We start from the raw sequence: 26,005 nt of genomic DNA on the forward strand, positions 1-26,005 counted from the left end.
TTAAAATAGATAAATAAAACCCACAAAGTTAAACTAATATTTACTAATGTCTTTAATTTCTGTCCCCCGATAGAAGGATTAGCACATACAAGATGTTTGTTTGTGGACTTAAGGAGAAAATGACAGCTTGCTAACACTGCTTTCTTTTCCCCACTCAATTTTTGGTCTTTATTAACCGGAAGGAAAAGAGGTAGAAAAACTGCAAGAGGAAAACACGATAGCCTGCACAAGTTTACTGAGTTCCCTTTTCCAATGTTTCTGTTAACACCGACGGGATGGTCACCAGCCCACCAGACCTGACCTAGAAGGTGACGGCAGAAGATGGGAAAGAGCAGGGCAATGATGAAGAAATACAAACGCTGTTCAGATCGTCACCCTGGACCTGAAGGCGAGGCTTTGTTCCACCTTGGTGAGCAGGGAGCACCCCAACGCTGGGGCGTCCCAGCCCGGGGGCCAGGCAGACATGGGGACAGGGAGATGGCAGGGCTGGACTGACCTCTGCGGGGGGGGTGTCCAGTCGTCACCTCTTCTCTGCTGCCCTGCTAAGCTCGGGAGGCTGGCCTCCTGGCTGTTACTGAATGACAGGGGTTGTGCGGGGCCTCCAGGTGGACGCCCTGCAGATGCTACAGCAATAAAATTGGTGTAGCAAGTACTGGCGGGATCATAAGAGTCATGAGGAAACAAAACCCTTTTGTTTATTCAGCTAGTGTGTGACTTACGGGCTTCCCTGGTGGCTCAGTGGTAAAGAATCTGCCTGCCAAGCAGGAGATGTGGGTTGATCCCTGGGTCAGAAAGATCCCCTGGAGAAGGAAATGGCAACCCACCTCCAGTATTCTTGCCTGGAGAATTCCATGGACAGAGGAGCCTAGCGGGCTACAGCCCATCGTGTTGCAAAGAGTCGGACATGACTTAGCAGCTAAACAACAGCAATATGGTTTATGGTATTTTAGGTGGAAAAGTTTCTTCAGTGCAAGTGTCAAAAAAACCCCTTTTTCCCCCCTTGAAGGTAAGGTCAAAATTGGAGCAGCTTTTTTACAAACTAGAAAACTTCAGTGATAGTCAACCTAGGATATTATAAAAAGCTGAAACAAAAAAAATTTTTTGTTTTGAATGAAAGCTTAATCCTGACTCCACGAGTTGGACCAGGCAACACTGAACAATGGCTTATTTTAATGAACACCTCAAGGCAAAGCAGGGCAGCCCCGCTCCCTTCGATCCTTCTCCCTTCCATCCTTCTCCCTTCCACCTGACACTGCAGACAAGGTGGTAGAACTTACCCTTTCATCCTGGAACCACTGAAACCAGTTCTTCTCCTCTTGGCTCTTTGGGAGGCTGGCATCCTTTTCCTCTTTCTTTCGTTTCTGGTTTTATTTGCAAAGTAGTGAGAAGATATGGGTGCTTCCTCATCCGACTCCTCAGGGGTGTTTTTTCCAGTGCCTCTGCTGCTGGAGGGGCTTCTCCGTGGGGGAGGAGTCCTCAGCTACAAACGGACAATGCAGACAGGTATTGGTGATGCCATGCTGATGACAGTCTGCGTGCAGACACACAGTACAGGGCGCAGTTCAGCTGAGGCCCTGCTGCTTTCCTGGAGCATCCCGCCACTTGGGTTCAACCATCCCACAAGAACCGTGCTCTTCTTTTATTTCACAAAGTCCCGAAGTCGTCAATGGCAATTCAGTTTCAAAGAATGGGGGTTGGAATTCATTAAGAAAATGTGTGATGCTCTCTAACTTAACTAGAGACATCAGGTTTATTAGCTCACTCTCTGCAGCCTAAGTCCCTGCTACTGTTTGTGCCATTAATCCTGTTAAGCTCTCTGAAAAGTAAAAGAGCTAACTAAAAGACAATTTATTAGTTTACATATGCTGAAAATGACAAGCCCAATGTAAGGAAAACATGACTATCTTCACACCTCATCTTTAGAGTGATAGTTACTTAGTAGTGAGTGTCAGAAAATTCTAGACTGTATTTTACTTTTCTTTGCATAATAGCTGTGAACAGTTCACATATCATGCAGGAAATGGGCCTGTACAAAGCACACATTTGCAAAGAAGATGGTAATTTCCATAGGTATTTGCAACCCAAAGAATTTCCAGAGTCTGAAATCTCCCCACCAACAGTGATCAAGATTGGGTCTTCATTTTCTGAAGGTAGTTCCTGGCTGGCCTGGTTTACCCTCAGGCTACCCTGCCTCACTGAATGGTAGGAAGGGCATAGTAGGAAGGGTGAAGAGCACAGTCATTCCAGCCATGGGACCTCAGGAAAATGAAAAGTCTCGCCCATTTCCACCTCCAAAATGGGCGTGGGGAAGTCCCTGGGGGTCCAGTGGTTACCACTCTGCCCTTTCACTGCCCGTGGGTCTGGGTTCAGTCCCTGGTTAGGGAACTAAGACTCCATAAGCTGCGTGGCATGGTCAAAAATAAAACAGATGTATAAGGAAGGATTGAATGACACAAAATGGGCAAAGCTCTTGGCTCAGCATCTCTCCCTCAGTAAGTGGGAGTGGTCATCACTGGTGATTTCTGCAGAGCTGCCCTGTCTGATGTGAAGGTGCTACACTAACCAAGCGTTAAGTTCCCACCAAGAATTCAATGTGTCTGAAGTAAGGCTTTTATAGAATAATTACCATACAGAAGAATCAACAAGAACCTGACTCTTCTGCATCGTGCCAAAGGATAAAAATGACTGTGGAGAGACAGAACTCGACTCGCTCATGTCTCACCCCACTACCATTTCCCTCAGCCCTGGGAAGGACCGGAGTCACAGAATGGTTCACTTGGCTCGTATGCATCACAATAGCCTGGAGGCAGGCACCCGACTCCTGTACCTGACCTATCGCCCACAACACAGTCTTTGTTCTCGATTTTCCCTGCATCCAGGATTCCTATGGCTTGTAGTGAGAAGTACAAGTGATGAGCTCCACAATTAGAGGTGCTACAAGACAGGCCTCACGCAGCCTCTGGGAACGTCCATTAAGGATGCACTCGCTCAGGCAGCCCTTCAGCGCTAGAGACAGTTGGAGGCTCAGGCGTTCCAGTTACACGTTCATTTTCCAAAACATTTCAACTTAATCTTTAGACAGGCTTGTCGGATAACAAGTTCCTTCCTCAGATAAGGAAAAGTGAAACATGGAACGGATACTCGTGGCCTGCCAAGGATCAGAGGCGGACGCTGACCAACCCGTAACCAGCACCCGGGGGCTCCAGGGTCCTCAGGCGCTTGCTCTAACAGATCAACAAATGCTGGGCCTGCAGGCCTTCCATTGGGTCCTATCACAGGTCTGCTAACTGGACCCCAGGGGACCTAAGCACCGTGCTCTCTATGAAGTGCCTGGCACCCCACTGGGGTCTGCTCGGAGCACTCGGATGTCAGTGTGACGAGGTGTAGGAAGCACTGACACAACCCAGAAACCACACAACTCTAATCCAGTGAGAGGCATTGCTTAACATTAAAAGAGGCTTTTGGAAAAACACATATTTGGCTGTATACCGAACCTGGCAATGTCCACTCAGAGTATTTCTGTAATATTGGAATCACTTCAGCACCATATTTTTCCAGTTTGTCTTCGGTAACACCATCAATTTGAAGCAAAACCTCAGGATCAGAAGATAAAGATTCTGTACATGGACATAAAATTAGAAATTTAAATTACCACCCAGAGAAAACCCACTGGATTTATACTCATTCACCCATTCAGGGCCTGTGTGTTAAGTGCCAACTGACTGCAGAGCGCTGGGTACACGGGCCAATTTTCTAAAAAGGCAGCTAGTGCCAATGGAGGCAGCAGACAGGCCCAGAGGGCAGGAGCCCACCATCGCATTCCAGCAGCAAAGGTGCTGGTCAGGGCAGAGACCGGGAGGGGGTCTAGGATGTTGAGGGGAGCAGAGTGGAGGGGGGTATCAGGTCTCTGCTCTCACCCACTGTTTGCATTACAAAGACGAGTCTAGTTGCAATTATGGGGATCCTTTGTTTGCAGAGAAGGTCCACATTTGTGCTTCCTTCCACTTCAGACTTCTCCCCTGCACTCCTGACTTGCATCCCCTGCTCAGGAAGGCCTCAAATGAATTTTCACTTCCCCCTCAACCCAAACCTGTCCTTCCTCCAGCCTTTCTGCACGTGGGGGAGGCAAGTAGGCCGTTAAGAGTCCTCTGAGCACAGAAGGCACATGAGTCTTACAGCTAGACAAGTTTGTCGTTGTAAATACCACTCTGGCTGCTGTATGCAAAATGGACTGTAAGGGAAAGAGGAGAAACTGGAGCCTCGAGGAAGCTGCTGCAGGTGCAAGTGAGCATGCTTCGAACTAGATGGAGAGAAGCAGCAGATTCGGACATGTTTTGGAGGCTAGGTCTGTAGGATTTATTGATGCACTGGCTATGGGGAGCAAGTGAGTAATCCTCACATACTGGAGTTGAGCAAAGGGTGGATTTCAAATCCGTGATTCTCACATCATTTCTACATTTAGAGGAAAAAGAACAGAGCTGTGGGACAGACCAGGGGATTTGCAGAAGAGAAAGGGAGGCAAGGAGAAATGCCGACCCCTGCAGGTCCCCTGGTGGGTCAGTGGTTAAGACTCTGTGTTTCTGCTGCAGAAAGTGAGTGTCTGATCCCTGGTCAGGGAACTAAGGTCCTATATGCCTCGGGGTGTGGCGAAAAAAAAAAAAGAAATGCAAATCCCTGATGGAGTTTGTACTTTATCTGAAGAACTGCTGGAGCTTTAAAGAGTACTTAGAAGATTAAAATGAGTATCATGTTTATATATGGAGTTAAGGAGTCCAGTTAAGAAACTTCACTGAGAACCTAGGAACAAAATACAGTATTTTATTGATTCAGAGATACACTTTTTTTTTTTTTTTTTTTGCATTTTGGCATTCCTGAGGTCAAGCTGCTTCTTACCAGTGCAGATGGCCAGATGGCAGCTGTCCAGCAGCTGTCACCACCTATGCACGTGAGAACGTAGTCACAGCATCAGTCAACAGCACCACTGCAGTGCTGGTTCCTCACATGTTGAGTTTAACTGCACATGAAATGTCTTCAAAAAGACTAGACTGGGATGAGCACTGAGAAAATAATGTGGGGACTTCCCTGGTGATCCAGGGGTTAAGAATCCGCCTTCCCAGGCAGGGGACACAGGTTTGATCCCTGGTCAGGGAATTAAGATCCCATATGCTGCGGGGTTGAGCCACAACAAAGACCCCGTGCAGCCAAAAAAAAAAAAAAAAAAAAAAAAATTGAAAAAAGAAAACGATTGTGAATGTAAAAAAGCTCAGACATGGAGTAATGGGGAATAAATGTGGCATTAACAAAGCAAAAGATTTGTTCTAGAGGAGATGACAATTTCGTAGTTTTTTGTAGACAACAACCAAATGCTTTACATGACTTGTGTTGCTAAGAGATGTGTGCCCATCTGTGGACAACTTTCTGGTATAATTAAGAAAATACCACCATCACACTGGAAGGGGTGATGGGGATTTTGATAACATTTGGGGGATATAGTGGAACATGCTAAAAAGGCTGTATCACTAACATCCCTGATGACATGAGGGAAAAACAATGACATGGACAGCTGAGTCAAAAAAAAGATTCAGAAGAGTCAGGCTCTGAATGTGAATTTTTACAAGTACTTAAATCAACCTACTTTGACTTATGCATTTTTCCACAGAGGCACAGTTATGTATGTTAAAAATCTAAATAAAGTAGAATACAACTCTTTCAATAAAAGTACTGTGTCACAGTTTAATTAGCAGAATTTTTTTCTTTCTCAATAGTCCATAAAATAACAACGTGGCATCTTAGAGTTGATGAGATACTATAATGACCTATGGTGGCCAGAGTGGGAATGGGAGAGAGGGAAGGTGGTGATCATGGGTTTTTATAAAGGATGAGAATGGAAGGAAATGTACACTTATTGTCAGTCAACTACTGGCCAACTTATTTTCCAGGGACTTTACTAAGAGAATTCTGGGTGGAGCTATCTGAAGCCATGGGGATAATTCAGGTCAGCAAGTATTTATCACAAAATACTTAAGACACAGCCATGTGCTAGGTCTGGATTTGGAGAAGCATAAAACAAAATCTCTTTTCATAAGGAACTGTTTTAGGAATGTGAAGCTAAGGTCCTTACGAAAACAGAACAAAACTGTGTGCACAATTTGTTAAACATAAGGCAGGCAAGTAATGCACACAAAGTCAGTAAGAGACACCTGGTATCAGCAATTACAATTATCCATATCTTAACATGCAGCATTAAACCAAAGTAGAAGATTAAAATTATATTAATACCATATGTCTGAAGAACAAAGTACTGTGTTTATCTTCAAGAATATATTTTATTTCAAAAATGAGTTTAAATTGTTTGAGCTTTCCATTCAGAGATGGAAAAGACTGAGATATATTTATGCTCTTGATGAGTTCTTTATCAAGATTAACTTTTGGCCCATTCATTTATGCTGTGCAACAGGAGACGCACACATACCAACCTGCGAGCTTCTTGAGAGTGACGGTATTAAAAATATTGAAGTAGTGGACGCCAAAAACTTTCCCCAGAGATTTGCAGACTTCTGTAAGTTCTCCAAGACATTTCTTAACCACCTCTTCCCTCTGAGACACCTTTGCTACTAACGCTTTTTGTTTTTTCACACTGCTGGAATTTTCCGTTTCCATGAAGTCTACCTTCGTGAGAGAAATACAGAGCGCAGTGGGCGTGTGCACGCTTGTGGCCAAACAGAGGCTTCACTTAATGCTCAGGTGCATTTCTTGGGGGCGGGTATTTCTGTTACATCTGGTAGATAGTAAGTCTCTTGGGAATAGGGGCTGTCCATTCTCCATCTTTGCATTTCCAGTGAGAGCACAGAAAAGCTTTTTAATAAATGTTTATTTAATGAATATATGATGATCTAATGATTTGATAGCCCATATGATTCATTTTGACAGGTATGACATTACTTAGGCTCAAGTTTAAGATCTCTTTCTAAACCAAGAAGAACAGAATATGTTCATATAGGGCGGTACATATAAGTTCAATGTCCATCAGCTCATCAGTTTAGGAAAAGACACTTTAACTCGCAGTAAAATATTTCTATCTACTCTTTGGGAGATAATAAAACCAACATTTAAAAAATCATACCTTTAAATGCCCATTTAGTACGGTTTGTGCTTTACTTCCGAGCATCACATAGGCAATTGGCTGATCGTTGGCATTGATGTACAAGTCTTCATCCAAAATCCTGTCAAGTATCAGTTTTTTAAAAAGTCTTTCGGCGTTGTGTCTTGAATAAGTAGATCCTTTTCCAAATATCCCTGACTGAATTTTTGCACTCTTACTCCCTGGCAAGAAGGTACAAGAAGTTACATTAGTAAATACAGGTATATCATAATTGAGGGCTTCCCTGGTGCCTCAGATGGAAAAGAATCTGCCTGCAAGGCAGGAGACCCGAGTTCCATCCCTGGGTTGGGAAGATCCCCTACAGAAGGCAACGGCAACCTACTCCAGTATTGAGAATTCCATGGACAGAGGAGCCTGGCGGGCTACAGTCCATGGGGTCCCAAAGAGACAGACATGATTGAGCGACATTCCCTTTCACCATAACTGTAACAAAAGAAGCTAAAAAAAGTCATTTACGGGGACTTCTCTGGTGGACCAGTGGTTAAGAAGCTGACTTCCAGTGCAGGGGACATGGGTTCAATCCCTGCTTGGGGAACTAAGATCCCACATGGCATGGGGCAACGAAGCCCATGAGCCATAATGAAGAGCCTGCATGCCACAACTAAGACCCAACGTAATCAAATATATATATATATATATATTTAAAAGTCATTTATGGACAGGTCTGGATAAAGGGATAGATAACTCTTCTTCAGGAAAACCTATGGCACAAATAGACACTCATTTCCATAAAGTAAGAATATTTGAGTAGAATTTTAAAATAATTTCATGTACTTCTCTTTATGTAATAGGCATTGACCAAACACAGCAACAAAATTATGTTGGTCATTTTAGGATGTTGCATGTACAGCTTATAAAATTATATGACAGCAAACAAATCAAAGACAATGTTTACGTCAACTTTAATAGCTTCACATCACTATTGCTATATTAGGATAACTATGCATTGTTGATCTAGTTCCAAAAAATGTTTTTGACAGTCAACTTTATAAGTATTATCTCTGGTCCTGTGATGAAAGTGCTACTCCTTTATAATCAAAGTATTTAAGTCTACACATTCTGTCATCCTCAAAGATGAAACCTACATAAACTCCAAACCAAGAGCATAGCATTCCACGAGGCCACGCACTTCCCGCCTCCCCCAGGGGGCTGACTGAGAGCTCTATACCAGGCTGGATACTTGGTTTCCCATCCCAGCTGCTATAATGGCAAGTGTTGTTTTTTTTTTTCAAATCATAAGCACAGTTATTTTTTCTTTAATAACAATCTACTTAAGAAGGTTGGAGAAGGAAATGACAACCCACTCCAGTACTCTTGCCTGGAAAATCTATGGACAGAGGAGCCTGATGGGCTACAGTTCCATGGGATCACAAGAGTCAGACACGACTTAGCAACTAAACCACCACCAGTTAAGAAGGCTGGTGACATTGATTATAATCGGAATTAATAGCTATACTTGTAAGGCTTTAGCTCTACCGTAAGAGCTTCAAATAATTATGTTACTGTAAATTTCAGATGGCTTCTGGTCACAAATGTTGAATGATCCAAGTTTTACTTCTTCAAGTGATCTGGACATAAAGGACTACTGCTCTGGTAAAGGACTGGGTGACATGGACCCAGTACTAGTGCTGAGGGTAACTGAGAAAGCTGGATGAAACATAAACAATTTTCTTAAAAACATACAAGAGCTGATGAGAAACTGAAGCATGTGTCAGAAAGATGTCTGACTTAGCAATCTTTCTAGGAACCTACAAGAAAGGTACAAACAGAGATGCAGGTGAAGGTGTACTTAAAAGGCTATTTATCACAGTATTACGTACACTAGAAAAACACTGAGTTGGCCAAAAAGTTCACTAGGGGTTTTCTGTAAGATGTTATGGAAAACCCCTAACAGACTTTTTCACCAACCCAATATGTCCTAAAATAAAACTATTTAAATATATTTCATCAATATGATAAAATAAAAACTAAAAGCTACTTCAGGAGAGTAAAAAAATTTAAAAATGCTTATATTGTTAAATAAAATAAAAATGATAGAAACTATACATTCAATATGATAAATATATAATTGTGAGCAAACACATTAAAATATTAGTAGTTTTTTCCTGGAGTTTGTATTTTTCAGTTTTCTACATGTAATAATGTAGAATGATTATGTATCATTCTTATAATAAACTGTTTAATCTACAACCCTTTATGCTCCCAAACTAGAAGGCAAGAATCCAGAAAGGGGGTCCAGCATTAAAAGTTGCTTTGTCCTGAGAAATGTGTGGATCCAGAAGAAACAGCTTAGAAACTGAGCAAATCATCTCCCTCCTCCAGTGGAGGCTATTCATTTTTTAATTGCTTTATAGATTTTAAATTAAAAGTGATACATGTACATAGGAAAAGATACAGTACAGGAGGGTTTGTAATTAAAAGCAACATTCCTCTATTCTGTGCTTCCCCTCTCTAGTCTCACTCTTTTCCAAGTCAATCACTTTTAAAAAAAATTAATTTTTAATTTTTTTTGGCTGTGCCATGCAACATGTAGGATCTTAGTTCTGCGATCCCTGGTAGAACCCCTGCCCCCTGCAATGGAAGCATGGAGTCTTAACCACTGGACTCCCAGGGAAATCCCAAGGCAATCACTTTTTATTTATTTATTTATATATTTATTTTTGCAATCACTTTTTAAATGGCTTGTTTTCGGCTCTTCTGGTGGTTACCACTCATGGAACCCACACTTCTGCATTCTGCATTCTGTCATTCCAAGCCAGCCGTACATTCCTCTTTTATTTTTATCTGTTTATTGGTTTTGCTTGGTCTTCACTGCGGTGCGAAGGCGTTCTCTAGTTGCGGCGAGTCGGAGCTACTCTTTGTTGCAGTGCATGGACTTCTCATTGTGGTGACTTCTCTTGTGGAGCACAGGCTCTAAGGTTGAACCTACGCCCTAACAGGCCCGAACAGGCTCTAGCGAACATGGGATCAGTAGTTGCAGCTTGAGGGCTCTAATGCACAGGTTTAGTTGTGGCGCTTGAGCTTAGCTGCTCCACAGCATTGTGGAATCTACTTGGATCGGGGATCAAACTCATGTCCCCTGCATTGCCATGGCAGGCAGATTCTTACCCACAGTACCACCAGGGAAGTCCTTATTTTCATTCATTGTACTTTCATTCTTAACATCACCAGGATTAACAACTATATCCTGTCCTGTTCTCTAACCACTGTTTAAGTCTATACCTTGACCCTGCCACTTAACAGCAGTGTTTAGATTAGGACAAGCTTCCTTTCCCACTTAGAACTCCTGACTCTTGTGCAACTAAGGAGCATGTTCACTGTACCCAGACAGATTATTTTGTACATTTTATCATTTACACAGAGTGCAGCCACTTCCTTCATTTTCTAGTTGACCTCCGCTCTCTTGTATAATCTTTCTCCCGGAGTTTCCAAGTGCCTTTCTTGTTTTGTTGTTGAGAAGTAACATTTGTGGCCTTTTCTGTCATCAAAACCAAAAAAAAAAAAATCATTTCTTGTTCTTTCTCTATATTGCTTGGGGCTTATTTTTCCGACTGTTAACAATTTGTACAGACTGCTTCAGGACGCTCCCCTGGAGAAGGGCATGGCAACTCACTCCAGTATTCTTGCCTGGAGAATCCCATGGACAGAGGAGACTGGTGGGCTACAGTCCACAGGGTCGCAAAGAGTTGGACATAACTGATTGACTAAGCACGCATGTAAAGACTGCTTACTGTGACTCTGGGATTTCTTCTCCTTGGACCCATGGGTCTGTTCCTGTTTATGGTATACATCACATCATCTTTGCCTGCGAGTCTCCAGGGTTGCTGGCATTAATCTGATGTCCTTTTGGTTTTGGTTGTTTTTTTCTTTCCGAAGCTTTTGGGAGTATCTCTGAAGGGGTTCAGAATATGCCACAATGGCATCAAAACTATTCTGAGCAGACGGCATCTGAGTTCCTGAAATCTATCTGCCAAAAAGCAGACACTCCCCAAAGAACTCGACAGTCTTAAATCCCCCCCTCCCCTCCCTGCCCCGGAGCAACCAGAGAAGACTGACTCTCATCATGGGAGATGAGAACTTTCCATACAATACCCAGACATTGCTGCAAAAACGACCACACTCCCCACCTCCCCATCTTTCTCCTAAGGGCCCATTTATCTTTCCCCATCATTTGTTTCCTCCTAACCCTTCCTGCCTCTCCTTCCCCTATTAAAATGGTAGCTAAGTCTGACTCTAACGGCTCCTTTGAGTCACATTTTCCATGAACTCCCATTACATATCTGATTAAATCTGTCCTTTCTCTTGCTAATGTGCCTCCCTAACTATAACAACAGAGAAAAGGCTTTTCCTCCCTAACATCTCTTTACTCTTGGTATTCTTAAATCTCATCTTATAAAGCATTTATTTGGCATTAAGCAGGCTTTTCTTTTCTTTTTTTTTTTAATTTAAATTTTGGCACACCACACAGCTTGCAGGAGCTCAGTTCCCTGACCAGGGATTGAACCCAGACCATGGAAGTTAAAGTGCCGAATCCTAACCACCAGGGAACTCCCCCAGTGGGCATTTTAATTAAGGCTTTTTTCCTTTTCTGAGAAATTTCCTTTTACTGTTGGTTTGATTATTTCCTATTTCAAAATTTTGTCAGATTTTACATTTCCTAAGAATTGATCTGTATTTTCTCTCTCACATTTTCCATATATTTTTGCTGAGGTCTTGAGAAAATTTTCCTGATGTTGTCTTCCAGCCTTTCTACTAAATTTACTTTGTCAATCATTTAAAAATTTTAACAGCTCTTTCTCTGTCCTTGTTTCTTTTCCATACTCAGTCATGTCCGACTCTGTGACTCCACGGGCTGCAGCCCACCAGGTTCCTCTGTCCATGGAATTCTCCAGGCAAGAATACTGGGGTGGGTTGCCATGCCCTCCCCCAGGGGATCTTCCCAACCCAGGGAACGAACCTAGGTCTCCCACATTGCAGGTGGGTTCTTCACCATCCAAGACACCATAATATTCTATTATTATTTGTCTTTGTGAAGATACTAATGAGTTCTCCTTCCTGTCTCCCCAGAAGTACTGCCTACTTTCTAAATTATCTCTATCCCCAGGATCAAATATGTTACTTCTTTGGCCTTTCTCTTTTTACTTTCTGGCATGCAAACTCTTACTTAGGGCATGTGGGCTCTAGTTCCCTGACCAGGGATCGAACCCGGATTCCGTGCACTGGGAGCATGGAGTCTTAGCCACTGGACCACCAAGGAAGTCTCTGGTCTTTATTTGATTGTCTATTTATATTTACTCTTCAGGGACCAGATTAAACTTTTTAAGTGGATTTCTTATTATTTTGTATCTACATCTATTTCCCCCCAAATTCCTCCCTTAAAATGGGATGTCCAGTTATCAGGTTTGCTTTAGGGTAAATGTGCTGGGTGGCCCCCAACTTGGCTGTCTTTCTGCTGTTCAAGCAGTTTGTTTATCTTTGTTCTAGAATTAGTTGCAGGCTGGTATTCCATGCAGTTCTTCTGTGAGCAGACCTTCTTCCAACTGTCCCCTCCTATTTGGAGTTCCCCTGCTTTCACTTCTACCCCTAGGCCTCTAAGACCCCAGGTTTGGGGCCTGGTGACAATGGCATTCCGCCTGGTTGACAGTCCCTTGGCTGTAACTTTCTTCTGTATTTATTTGCTCTGTGATATGTCGAATTTCATTCCATTTATCAATATGCTTCCATTCATTTTGTAAAAGATTTTTAAAACTTCTAATCTGACGATGGTCTCTTTCTGGTTCTCTATGCTGCTATGGATTGAATCCTCCTTCTATTTCCTTGCTACTATTTTAAAAGGGCCTCAAGGAAGAAAAAAGAAGACAGATAGTTAATGCTCAAGCTGCCGTCCCAAACTAGAAGCCCAGTGAAATTATACTCCACTCACTCAGATGAAACTGCACGAGCGTCCTTATTTTCTTTTTCATTTGTGAAAACTCATTTTAGTGTCTTATGTAAATTATATAAAAATACTGTTAAAATGCATAAAATGGCTTTTCTTTCACTGCTCTAAAAGGTTTTTATTCTAAAGCCCTTAAATTCTTGAAGAAGACAGACAATAGAGGTGTTTCTATGTAGCTGTAATGATTTCTTTAATGTTCACTTTTAATTGATGTAATTCAAACGATAAAACAGCTGACTTACCCAAGAAAATGTCGACCAGCATGTTCATAGTAAACCTCCCAGAAGGACCTATATGCTTTATATTTCTTATTCCCTGAGATGAACTGTGTTCTTGAACAAATCTTACAATATTTTTCACATCATCGGTCACATCTTTTGTCTTAAAATCCTATGAATAAAAAGAGATTACCTATTAATATTTATTTATTATCTTTTATTGTTATCTTTATAATTAACAATACCTAGATTGCTAGGGTTTAATACTAACTGAAACAGTCCCACAACATGCAATTTCCATACTAAAACCAAGGCCAAAAACTAAGGAAGTTGTGAATGTTCCTTCTTTTCTAAGTTTTTATATTAATCTTGTGTCTAGAACAACGAGCAGTCTAGTATATCTATTTCGTTGCCCTCAGTTGTCTCCAAACTCTGCCAACCATTGTTTTTTCTTTGCTCTTTGAATTTTATTTATTTTCATTTTCTTTTTTGGCTCTGCTGTGTCTTCCTTGTGGGTTTTCTCTAGATGCGCTTGGTGAGGAGGTGGCTCCTCTCCATTGCAGCGTGCTGGCTTCTCACTGCACTGGCTTCTCACTGCACTGGCTTCTCTTGTCGCAGAGCATGGGCTCTAGGTGCGTGGGCTTTGGTAGTTGCAGCACAAGGGCTCAATGGTTGTGGAGCATGGGCTTAGCTGATCTGCAGCATGTGGGATCTTCTTGGACCAGGGACTGAACTCGAGTCTCCTGCACTGGCAGGTGAACTCATCCATTGGACCACTAGGGAAGTCCCTCTGCCTTCCTCCTGAAGTCCCCATTACTATGTGATGTTTTACTATCATTACATCCAGCAACGCTGAGCACCCACAGTTCTCAGAAGTGGCATTGTGCTTCTGTGCCTCTGTATATGTAGCCCCTGTACCTGCTAATCCTTGCTCAACCCCCACAGTCCTGAAGACAGGTGGGTTTTTCATCCTACACTAAGACCTGGTAGTGATTCTGAGGCTCTATCTGGCATTGTCACGAGAGAGTGCCCCCATTGCTCTCTCCAACCTGACTCCTGCCTTAATTCTTGGTGACTTAGTGCACAGAAATGATTCTCCCTCATCTTGGCCTTGGGCAACGTGATCTCCTGTGCTCTGGTGATCCCATCCTCCACAAATGTCAGCCACTTCAGCCACTCACTCTAATGGTCACATCCACTACCTTAGTCTTACTACTACCAGCAACCCTCTGTTCTCTGACCATCACCTCCTACCTTTCAAACTCAGGCCAGCTAGTATGCTGACTACAACAATCCACTGGGACTGCCTAGCCATTGATCTACACTCTTAGATGTTCTCTAAGTACTAAGGTATTCAGTTGATATCCCAGAGCCAATCTCTCTCTCTCTCTTGTTTAATTGTAACACCACCTTTCACACAACACCTTCAACTCCCTTGCCCTTATGTCTCCTAGTTTGACAAACACATTACATCCCATTCTCCACCTCTTCATGTCTGTATCTTTGTAGCTACACCTGGCTGGAGAAACACACAGACAACTGTGCTGTTTTCACTTTCGATTTCATGGCATCACCGACTTGATGGACATGAGTTTGAGCAAGCTTCAGGAGTTGGTGATGGACAGGGAAGCCAGGTGTGCTGCAGTCCATGGGGTCACAAAGAGTCGGACACGACTACTGAACTGAACTGACTTTCACTTTCAACACAGGGCCACAGACATCAAGTGCTCCCTTTGGTGATCATGACATGTGTGAGGTCTATCCTTCCTCCATTCTCTTAGAACAGGAGTCAGCCAAGTTATGGCCTTTGCGCTATATACCTGCTTTTACACTTGATCTTAGCCAAAAGGCTGAGAAGCAATACATCTGCTTTTGTAAATAAAATTTTATCAAAAAGGACCATGGAAAATTGATGTACTTATTGTGTTTTACGTCCCCTTTTGGGCTAACACGGCAGAGTTGAGTAGTTGGGACAGAGACTGCCCACAAAGCCTGGAACGTTTACTCTCTGGCCCTTTAAGATAAGTCTGTGGACCCGTCTGATTTCACACTCTTGTTTCCTGCATTCACCTTGTTTCCTACTTTGCTGAGAAAACTGAATCGATGGGAAGAAAGCTTTCGCAAACTCCCTCTACTACATCTGTCTCCAGTGCCTCTCCCACATTTTCTCTTCTTCCTTCCTGTTATCACAGATGAACTATCTAGGCTCCTGTCTGGGCCCATCTTGGTACCCTAGACAAGCTCCCAGCCCCCCTCGCCAACCCAGGGACCCTGCTTCAGCACACCTTCCTGTCCTCACACATCAGTTTCCATCCTCTGTAGGTACGTTCCTTTCAGCACACAACTGCAGCACCTCTGTCTTTTCCTGACTCCAGCTCCCCTGGCAGCTACTGTTTCTCTGTTCATCCCTGAAACAAAACTTGAAGGAATTTTCCATAAGCACACTGCCTCCAGCTTTGCCCCTCTCCACTGAAACTGGTCACGTCCAGGTCCCGTATTTCTGGGGGCTATATTCATGGGGACGGCTTGGTCCTTATGATACGGGGCTTGGCAGCAGTGCGTGACCTGGTAGCACTCCCTTTTCCCTGAAGCTCTTCCACACTTAGTTGCCTTGCTCTTCTTCCTACCTCACTTGCTCTCTTTCCTGGTCTCCTTTCCTAATTCTTCCTCTTCCCCTCAGGCTCCTGAAGTACCAAGGTTCAGTCTTTAATTTTCTTCTCTTCCACGCAAATGGAAACCACTGAAGATTTTGTCTGCTTTCATGACTTTTCAATTCAACCCCCAGGCCAACCACTCCCAGTTACAGTATCACCAGTTTCTTTTCAGAATTCCTCAATCTAAGATAAGAGTATCTAACTCACTGTGCCCCAGGCCGAACTCCTGATCTTCCCTGCCAGTAGGTCTCCTCTGCTGAGGGTTGCTCCACTTGGCCACTCTCTCTGCCCTCCAGATAATGCTCTGGCTGGTTGTTACCTTTCCCCTGACTAACTCTTAACCCCCGACAGGCTTGTGAGTTCCCTTGCTATCTCTCAAACATACAGGCACACCCCCACCTCAGGGTCTTTTGTCTTGGCTTCTGCCAAGAATACCCATATTTGAAAGCTGCTCTGCTAAACTCCCTTCAAGTTTTTGCTGAGGTCTCCTCTGTAATAGGACTTACTAGGACCACTGCCTCCTGAATCCCATTTATCATTCCTGACTCTTTATGCTGCTGTACTTTTCACCAAGGCTCTTCCCTCTTCAAAAGACCCTGATGCTGGGAAAGATGGAGGGCAGGAGGAGAAGGGGGCAACAGAGGATGAGATGGTTGGATGGCACCATCAACTCAATGGACATGAGTTTGAGCAAACTGCAGGAGATGAAGGACAGGGAAGCTTGGCATGCTGCAGTTCATGGGGTCTCAAAGAGTCGGACATGACTGAGCAACTGAACAGCAACAATTTCCCTCTTCACATGTACTTATAACGTATATTGTCTTTATTCAGCCTTCCTCTGCTTGAAAGTGAGCTCCACAAGAGTAGGGATCTTCATATGCTGTTCGGTGATATATCCCAAACTCCTAGAACAGTGTCTATCACAGAGCAGGCACTCAACAAATATTTGTTGAAGGAGTGAACAGATTAGTCACATCTACATAGTGGGTGGAGATGGCCAGGAATCCAGAGAGAGTAAACTGCCCTCTGCTTGGCTAGTGCTGCCTATCTGTAACTGGATTTATAACACGGCATCACAACAATATGAATACAAACACGTCTGTCTCTCCTGTCTGTGAATCCCTAGCACCTTGCACAGACATTTCAAGTAATATATAAAACAAAAAAATGCTCCATAAACTGTGAAGTAGAGAAGACAAGCATTGAATTTAACCACCTCCCAAGGTTATTTTTACGAGAGATGATAGCAAACTCATCTAGAAGCAATTGCCATTATTCTTTATAGTTTTTTAAAACCAATTTACACAGTAATCTAATTGATCTGAATTCAAACACATAAGTATACTAGTTATAACCCTTTTGAGAATGGGATGTTTAAATGTAATTACAATCGAATGGAAGTTATTCTAGCTGCCCATACTGGATCTTTTTGGAAATTTATAGATTAATGACATTTCTAAAATATCCTATAATCACTGAAACAGGTACAGTATATACTTTTTAAACAGGCTTCGAATTGTAAGGGTATGTCACAGAATTATTATCAAAATGTTTCTATTTCCAATTAACATGGGGAGGAAGCCACTGTTCCCTTGTTAAACTCCTTAGGGCTGACCTTATTGCAATCTAACTTGTATCTAACTTTTCTAAATTAAGAGAAGAAAAAAAAAATCTTGGTAATTTCCTTATTATAAAGAATTTAAAACTTGCTTATTTTACCTTTGTTTTACAGCAGTTATCACATGAAACATCTGGGTATTTCTTACAAAAATGAGGATTAAATTCATTTTCACCAAAGTAAGCCAAAAGCTGTATTCTCCTACATTCTGCTATATTTTCACAGTAATGTACCATGCTATACAAATTATTGAAGTGGGTCTCTCGTGTATGACGGTTTCCATCTTTTTCCACTAAAAGAGATGAAGAACATAGTAAAACATACTTATTAAAATAGAAAAATTGAATATACCACAGACGTATTTAAAATAGGTTCCTATAATTCTAAATATTTATATTATAAATAACTGAATGTTTATGTTCATCTCCAAGATTCATCTCAAGAGAAGACTCTTAAAAGTTCCTTGGACAGCAAGATCAAACCAGTCAGTCCTAAAGGAAATCAACCCTGAATATTCATTGGAAAGACTGATGCTAAAGCGAAGCTCCAAAACTTTGGCCACCTGATGCGAAGAAGTGATTCACTGGAAAACACCCTGATGCTGGGCAAGATTGAAGGCAGGAGAAGGGGACGACAGAGGATGAGATAGCTGGATGGCATCACTGACTCACTGGACATGAGTTTGAGCAAACTCTGGGAGATGGTGAAGGACAGGGAACCCAGGCATGCTGCAGTCCATGGGGTTGCAAAGAGTCTAACACGACTGAGGGAATGAACAACCACCACCAAGAATTTAATTTTACAGAAATAAACACAGGTTGTCAGGAGTAGCTGAAAACATTCTGCAACTCTTCATTATTCCCAACGGTAACTATCTGAACTATATTTACTACATTTATCAAGACAGGTATGAACTAAACCTAGCATCCAGAGTGAGCAGAGACTGGGGCCGTGGCATTGGACCGTGCATCTTCTGGAGTATTTGGGATCAAAGTGGTGAAGCCACTGGTTCTGAAACTGTGTGTGAAGGACCTCCTGGGCCAGGGTGGGTGCTGCAATGAATGCACAGGGCTGCTGGTTGGTACTTTAAATTTAAGGGAAACACAGCAACACCTAACATCTGTTGAACTCCACATACACAACTAGTTTGGGGTAGTTCACAATGAACTTGTTGTTTAGTCACTAAGTCGTGTCCAACTCTTGTGACCCTACAGAATGTAGTACGTCAGGCTCCTCTGTCCATGGATTTCCCAGGCAAGAATACTGGAGTGGGTTGCCATTGCCTTCTCCAGAGGATCTTTCCAACCCAGAGATCGAACCTGCCTCTCCTACATTGGTACACGGGTTCTTTACCACTAAGCCACCAGGGAAGTTCTCACGATGTGCTACTTTCCTTCTAATGACATTGTTACTGTTTTTTATTTAAATTAAATTTTTTTTTTGTTTTCCTGGCCATGCCAGGCAGCATGTGGGATCTTCGTTCCCTGACCAGGGATTGAACTCTCACCTCCTACATTGGAAGCGTACAGTCTTAACTACTGGATCACTAAGGAAGTCCCTCTAAATAACATTGTGAAACTGAAGTTCTGGCAGTTGCTATCATGAACACAATTAACTCCAAAAAAATCAACCTGAAACAGGAAATGAGGGTGGTAGCATCCATTCTGATTCTAAGATTTGAGAACAACATGTACATAGTTTTCATTCATAAGCAACTGTGGTTCGTTAAAAAGGAAATTAAAAAAATTTTCTGCTTTATGAGTATTATTTTTTTCAGATGGCTTCTAAGTATTTAGGGTTTAAATACTTACTAAATTATTTGGACCTAACTTAATATAGGTTCTTTTCAAAAACACGCTAAGTTTAAAAGTTTCATTTTTTCACTGAGAATGATCTTGGTATAGTGCAAGGGAGGTGAATCTTGGATTCAGATGAACCTGGATTCCACCAGGGCTCTGCCACTTATCTAGCTCTGTATTTCGAGGAAACTCTTCTGTAAAATGAGGAGAGTAAGAGTAGTGTCTTTTAGGGGTCCTGTGAACATTAAGTGATGTACGTAAAGCATTCAAGACAGTGGTATACAGTAAGTATGCTAAGGAAACATTATCATGACTATGACTACCCTTCCTGCTACTGCTGCTGCTGCTGTTGGAAGCAAGTTACAAAACCTTTCTGAAGTTCACTTTTCTCTTGAGACTAACTCTATCTCTAAAGTCGGTGGTTGGGAATTCCCTGGCAGTTCAATGGTTAGGACCCTGCCCTTGCTACTGGTTATGAGCAAAACAGGTCAACATTATTTGGCACAGAGCTTGGTAAGCGTCATCTCACACACTCAGTTTTCTTTGCCAGAGTTCCTTCAAAAGTAGTCTCAAAACAGGCAAGTTTACTTATTTATCTATTAAAAGGGGACTGGTTCAATAAACAAGGAGTATGATTCTATAGAATTCTATATAGTCAAGCTATGTGTACTAGTTGGAGTCATAGTTACACCCTAGTGTTGACTAGAAAAAAATCTGGTCAATATACATATATATTAAAAAAAAAGCACATTTATATAATAACTATAAATAGAGTGGGCTTCCCTGGTGGCTCAGAGGGTAAGGCGTCTGCCTGCAATACGGGAAACCCGGGTTCGAATCCTGAGTAGGGAAGATCCCCCAAAGAAGGAAACGGCAATCCACTCCAGTACCCTTGCCTGGAAAATCCCATGGACGGAGAAGCCTGGTAGGCTACAGTCCATAGGGTCACAAAGAGTCAGATATGACTGAGTGACTTCACTTTCTTTCACTATAAGCAGAGTATAACCTTTAAATCACTATGTTGTACACCTGAATAACTCAACAATACTTCAGGTGGGGGTGGGGGGGAAACACGCATGATATAATAGCATTTACACTGTGAAATACCTGCATTTGGGAACGTAAATATCAAACATAAGTTATTGCCTAAAACGTAAAGTAATTACACCCCAATTTTTTTTACACCCCAATTTTTAAAAATTATTAAAAATAAAAAGATACTGTTTAACTCCAGTGGGGAAGTCAAGAGATGGGATATGAGAGGGCTCTATAGGGGGTTTATTTCCTAACCTGGATGGGGGTACATGATAGCTCATTAGTTTTTCCATTTTACCTTTCTGCATGTCTGAAATATACGTTATATACAAGGATCCAGACAGAAAATGGGCCCGGAATGATACAAAGGAAATTAGTAACTGGAGTTATTTCTTAGGATTGGACTGTATATAAGGCCTGGTTTGGAAATTTTCATCTTCAACAGGTTGAACAACATCTTTATCATAAAGATGACCTAAAATAAAACTTCCATATCTACATAAGTGCCTCTATTTTAAGGATCACTGGACCAAAAGCACCATGACTGCAGGGGTGGACGACAGTCATGGGACTGACTGGGACAGCACAAATCCCCCAGGGAGCTCAGCTTACTCAGGATAAGCCTCTTCAGCCGGGTCACGTCGTGGTAGGTGTAGAAGAGTATGCAGTGAGAGATCTCCCCGTCTCTTCCAGCTCGGCCAGACTCTTGGTAGTAACCCTCCACAGACTTTGGGAGGGAGGCGTGGATCACAAAGCGCACATCTGGTTTGTCAATGCCCATTCCAAAGGCAATTGTCGCACAGATAACCTGATGTAAAAGCAAAAGCCAGTGAGGTTCTTAATGCATCTGAAGGAACATTTTAATAATAGATGCTTTGAAAAGCTTCATCCTCTATTTTACTTAATTTTTTAAAAAGTAATTTTGTTATTTATTTTTGGCTGCCCTGGGCAGCCATGGCTGGGCTTGGGCTTTTTCTAGTTGCCGCTCTTGGGCTCTAGAATGCAGGCTCAGTAGTTATGGCACATGGGCTCAGTAGTTGCGCACGGGCTTAGCTGCCCCACAGAATCTTCCCAGATCAGGGATCAAACCATGTCCCTCAGATTGGCAGGTGGATTCTTAAACACTGGACCACCAGGGAAGTCTTCCTCTCTTTTACTTTGAAATGTACTCTATACAAGATTCTAATAACTTGGTTTCATTATTGAGCGCGACTAATTAGAGATTTTAGTGTTGTTAATTTGCAACCCTGTTCAGACCCAAGAAGGCAGGGAGAAGCTTGGTGTGGCAGGCCCTTGCTTGGGTGACTAAGTGTTACCACCACGGGAGCCAAGGTCCTCCCGATGTGTTGCCACAATTTGCACTCTCATTTTTTTGATGTGGATGTGCGAGAGTGGTGCTCACACAGCCATGATGTCCATAATGCCCTGATAACCATGTTGCTCTGAAGCTCTGGGTGTTCCCAGGGCTGTTGCTGTTGGGGTCACTGCTGCTAGTTTTTCCAATGGCTCAGGAACAGTGGTGTTCTCACCTGCTCCAGGACTTACTAACCGTTTTTCCAGCTGATCACACACCGGTTCCTTTTATTCATCAGCTGGTTTCAGAATCAAAATTTGTGAGTTTTTTTATTGAAATTCAGATGAGCAAAAAGCATGAGAGCTGTTTATACTAGAAAAGAAAAAAAGACTAGAGACTGTGGATCTTGGCCTATGCAAGTTACTCAGTGGAAGCAAAGTGGCACATAAATTTCAGAAGCCTGATAAATCAGTTTTTAGTAAAAAATCATCTTCAAGCCTATCTGTTTCAGTGGCAAATTGAGGACTTATAACCTAGCCGAAGACACTGTATCTCCAGGCAAAATTACCTTACACAAATAAAGTTGCAAGTCTTTTTTTAGGACCTAGAAAGATGAATTGCTACTTCAAGAAGAGTATTTCAAAAAACAACTGGACGATGTGGCAGCCAGGCTGAGGCTAATGACATGATTTCAGTCACTGTTAGTACCAGACCCAGGAACTGCACAACACGGAGCACATGGATGGCAGATAGAGCGCTCATCCATACTGGGAACACCGATGGCCTGTACTTCAGGTCATCCATCCAATGAAATTTACGGCACTGTGATCAAAGGAGAATCTCCCTGGAAAGGGAAGGTCTACCGCAGCCTCGAGAGGTGGGAGAGCAGGTGGAGAGGCTGTGGAGCGAGCTGTGCCAGCCCACAGGTTTCCAGGAAGCCTGGGTGCACCTCCCAGGGTCTGCTGAGCACAGCCCTTCCAGGGAGCCCGCAGGCTCATGAGGTGACAATGACACCAACTCCTCCTGAGCCTCTCTACTTCTCCTAACTGGGAACACTGGCTTTGCTGAACTGATAATTCCTTCTTTACATCTGAGTGGCTTTCAAAGTTTCAGGGAACCATCATTTTTTCGTGAAGAAAACCAACCAAGTTTTATTCTATCCCACAAATCTAATAAGATAAAGCCTGCCCAATTGGTTATTACACCTTGACTGTGAGGATTAGCTGCTCTGAGGCAGAAACAATTAGATTTAAAAAACTGAATTAATTGATCAAAGTGTTTTATATATAAAAATATGTATATTGTAGAATATACTATATATAAATGGGCTTCTCAGGTAGTGCAGTAGTAAAGAATCCGCCTGCAATGCTGGAGACGCAGGTTCGATCCCTAGGTTGGGAAGATCCCCTGGAGCAGGAAATGACAAGCCCCTTCAGTATTCTTGGCTAGAAAATTCCATGGACAGAGAAGCCTGGCAGGCTACAGTCCATGGGGTCACAAAGACTTGGAAATGACTGAGCAATTGAGCACGTACATATATATAAAGAATTAAAGAAATTAGATAAATTGACTTGCTTCTTTTTTCTTATCAGTTTTCTATCCGATTTTTTTATGGTTGAGATTACACACTTGAATCACATTCTTTCCTGCATTCATCTATCGTTAACATTCCAACATTTTCATACCATTAAAAAACTCTTCATAAACCATTTTTAATGGCAGGAATGTACTGCAATATAACCAATCATGGTCTCAGAACATTAATTATTAAAAATAACACTAAAGTAACTTCCACACCTGTTTCAGATTTGAGTGCAGTCCATCATATTGTTTTCCAGGAAGGATCTCAGGACTACTATAGGAAATTGCCTCACAACACTGTTCCCGCCAGTTAATAAAAGTTTGCTAATACAGAAGGTAAAAATCTGTTTTAAATGTTAATTTGATTATTAGTAAAGTTGCACTTAAAATAAATTTGTATTTAGCCCTCTGTAGTTTCTTCCTTTCCAATAGTCTCCTGACGGCCTCAGGTAATTGACTATTTGAGACTCATGCTTCTCTTATCACATTTTTACAAGGTCTTCATTATGTTTTATTTTTGAAGATATAATTCCCAGTTTGCTGTTGCCTTTTGGTTTTGTTTATAGATACAGAACTGTTTAGTTGTTTAGGTTTTCAATCATTAAAAGCAGTTACTTCCTGGAGGGTTTGTTTTTAAGTTTAGGTTCTCTTCCACATTTAAAAATATCAGTACTTGTATTTGCCTGTAATTTTTTTTTTTTTGCCATGTGGTATGTGGAATCTTTGTTCTTGGACTAGGGATTGAACCCATGCTCCCTGCTTTGGAAGCGTGGAGTCTCAACATGAACAGCAAGTGAAGTCCCTACCTGTAATTAATTTTGATATGAGGACTCAGAATAGTTCTCCCCATCAGGTAACCAGTGCCACAAGTTGAATAAACTTCCCTTCCCAATTGTGCTGTGACCCTAGTGTCTGACTCTTTGTGACCCCCGTGTCTGACTCTTTGTGACCCCATGGATTATAGCCCACCAGGCCTCTGTCCATGGAATTCTCCAGGTGAGAATACTGGAGTGAGTTGCCATTTCCTTCTCCAGGGGCTTCCCAATTAATTTTAAATTTTAATTAATGTATTTATTGTTGGCTGTCTTTAGCTGTGGAGTGGAGAGCTACTCTCTAGTTGTGGTGCACAGGCTTCTCATTGTCATGACTTCTCTTGTTGCAGAGCATGGGTTCTAGAGCATGCAGGCTTCAGTAGTTGCAGCACATGAGCTCAGTAGCTGTGATGCACTGGCTGAGTTGCTCTGCGGCATGTGCAGTCTTCCCAGACCACCCATGTCTTCTGCACTGGCAGGCGGATTCTTTACTACTGAGCCAACAGGGAAGCTCCCCAATTAATTTTAAATACTTTCCTTATCATATATGGTTTTTACATGTTTCTAGTCTATTTTTGGATTTCTGTTTCATTGATCTATAATGTATTGCAAAGGTAGTGTTCATGCGTTATCATTTTCTTGCCAAATTCTTTTGGTTATTTTCACTTGAATGTTCATCCAGGCAAACTTTCAAAAAAGTTCATCAAAGGAAATAAAAACTGCAATTTTGATTAGATAAATATTAATTTGGAAAGAATGCCATCTATAGTTATGTCAGTGAAGAAAAACCAGTATTTTCTGAACTTCTAAATATCTGAAAAAGCCGTTTTATTGTTTTCAACATATATAACAAAAAGCTGAGCATGAAACCCCTCAGTCCCAGCCTTCTAGACATAGTATGTTTCTGTTTTTTTTAATTTAGTGACACTGCCTCAGGCAAGTCTGTTTCTCATTCTTTATAGAATAACCTATTTTTTTATCTTAACGAATACAATTTCTTCAGTTCAGTTCAGTTGCTCAGTTGTGACAAACTCTTTGCGACCCCATGAACCACAGCACGCTAGGCCTCCCTGTCCATCACCAACTCCCGGAGTCCACCGAAACTGATGTCCTTTGAGTCAGTGATGCCATCCAACCATCTCATCCTGGTCATCCACTTCTCCTCCTGCCCTTAATCTTTCCCAGCATCAGGTCTTTTCAAATGAGTCAGCTCTTTGCATCAGGTGGCCAAAGTATTGGAGTTTCAGCTTCAACATCAGTTCTTCCAATGAACACCCAGAACTGATCTCCTTTAGGATGGACTGGTTGGATCTCCTTGCAGTCCAAGGGACTCTCAAGAGTCTTCTTCAACACCACAGTTCAAAAGCATCAATTCTTCAGCACTCAGCTTTCTTTATAGTCCAACTCTCACATCCATACTTTTATAATCTGAAAAGCAAATATCATTTTCTTCCAGTAATCATGTAAATGGAGAAGGAAATGGCAACCCACTCCAGTACTCTTGCCTAGAGAATCCCATGGACAAAAGAGCCTGGTGGGCTACAGTCCATGGGGTCGCAAAGAGTCGGACACGACTGAGCGACTAACACACACACACACACATCCGTGCATTACTGGAAAAACCATAGCCTTGACTAGACGGACCTTTGTTGACAAAGTAATGTCTCTGCTTCTTAATATGCTATCTAGGTTGGTCACAACTTTCCTCCAAGGAGTAAGCGTCTTTTAATTTCATGGCAGCAATCACCATCTGCAGCGATTTTGGAGCCTCAAAAAATAAAGTCAGCCACTGTTTCCACTGTTTCCCCATCTATCTGCCATGAAGTGACAGGACCGGATGCCATGATCTTAGTTTTCTGAATGTTGAGCTTTAAGCCAACTTTTTCACTCTCCT

The 26,005-nt window shown here is 42.2% G+C and overlaps 1 protein-coding gene across 1 annotated transcript in view; it reads right to left on the bottom strand.

The window, feature by feature from the left end:
• The window catches only part of BLM (BLM RecQ like helicase), a 55,487-nt gene that overhangs the window by 2,933 nt on the left and 26,549 nt on the right, over positions 1 to 26,005 (bottom strand). The window contains 8 exon segments of the mRNA XM_065906406.1: positions 1,278 to 1,465; positions 1,467 to 1,480; positions 3,495 to 3,617; positions 6,477 to 6,669; positions 7,124 to 7,323; positions 13,343 to 13,490; positions 17,692 to 17,882; positions 21,037 to 21,232. Of these exon segments, the coding sequence (XP_065762478.1) occupies positions 1,278 to 1,465; positions 1,467 to 1,480; positions 3,495 to 3,617; positions 6,477 to 6,669; positions 7,124 to 7,323; positions 13,343 to 13,490; positions 17,692 to 17,882; positions 21,037 to 21,232 (1,253 nt within the window).

Source organism: Muntiacus reevesi, chromosome 15 (assembly GCF_963930625.1).
Source record: "Muntiacus reevesi chromosome 15, mMunRee1.1, whole genome shotgun sequence".
NCBI classification, from domain to species: Eukaryota; Metazoa; Chordata; class Mammalia; order Artiodactyla; family Cervidae; genus Muntiacus; species Muntiacus reevesi.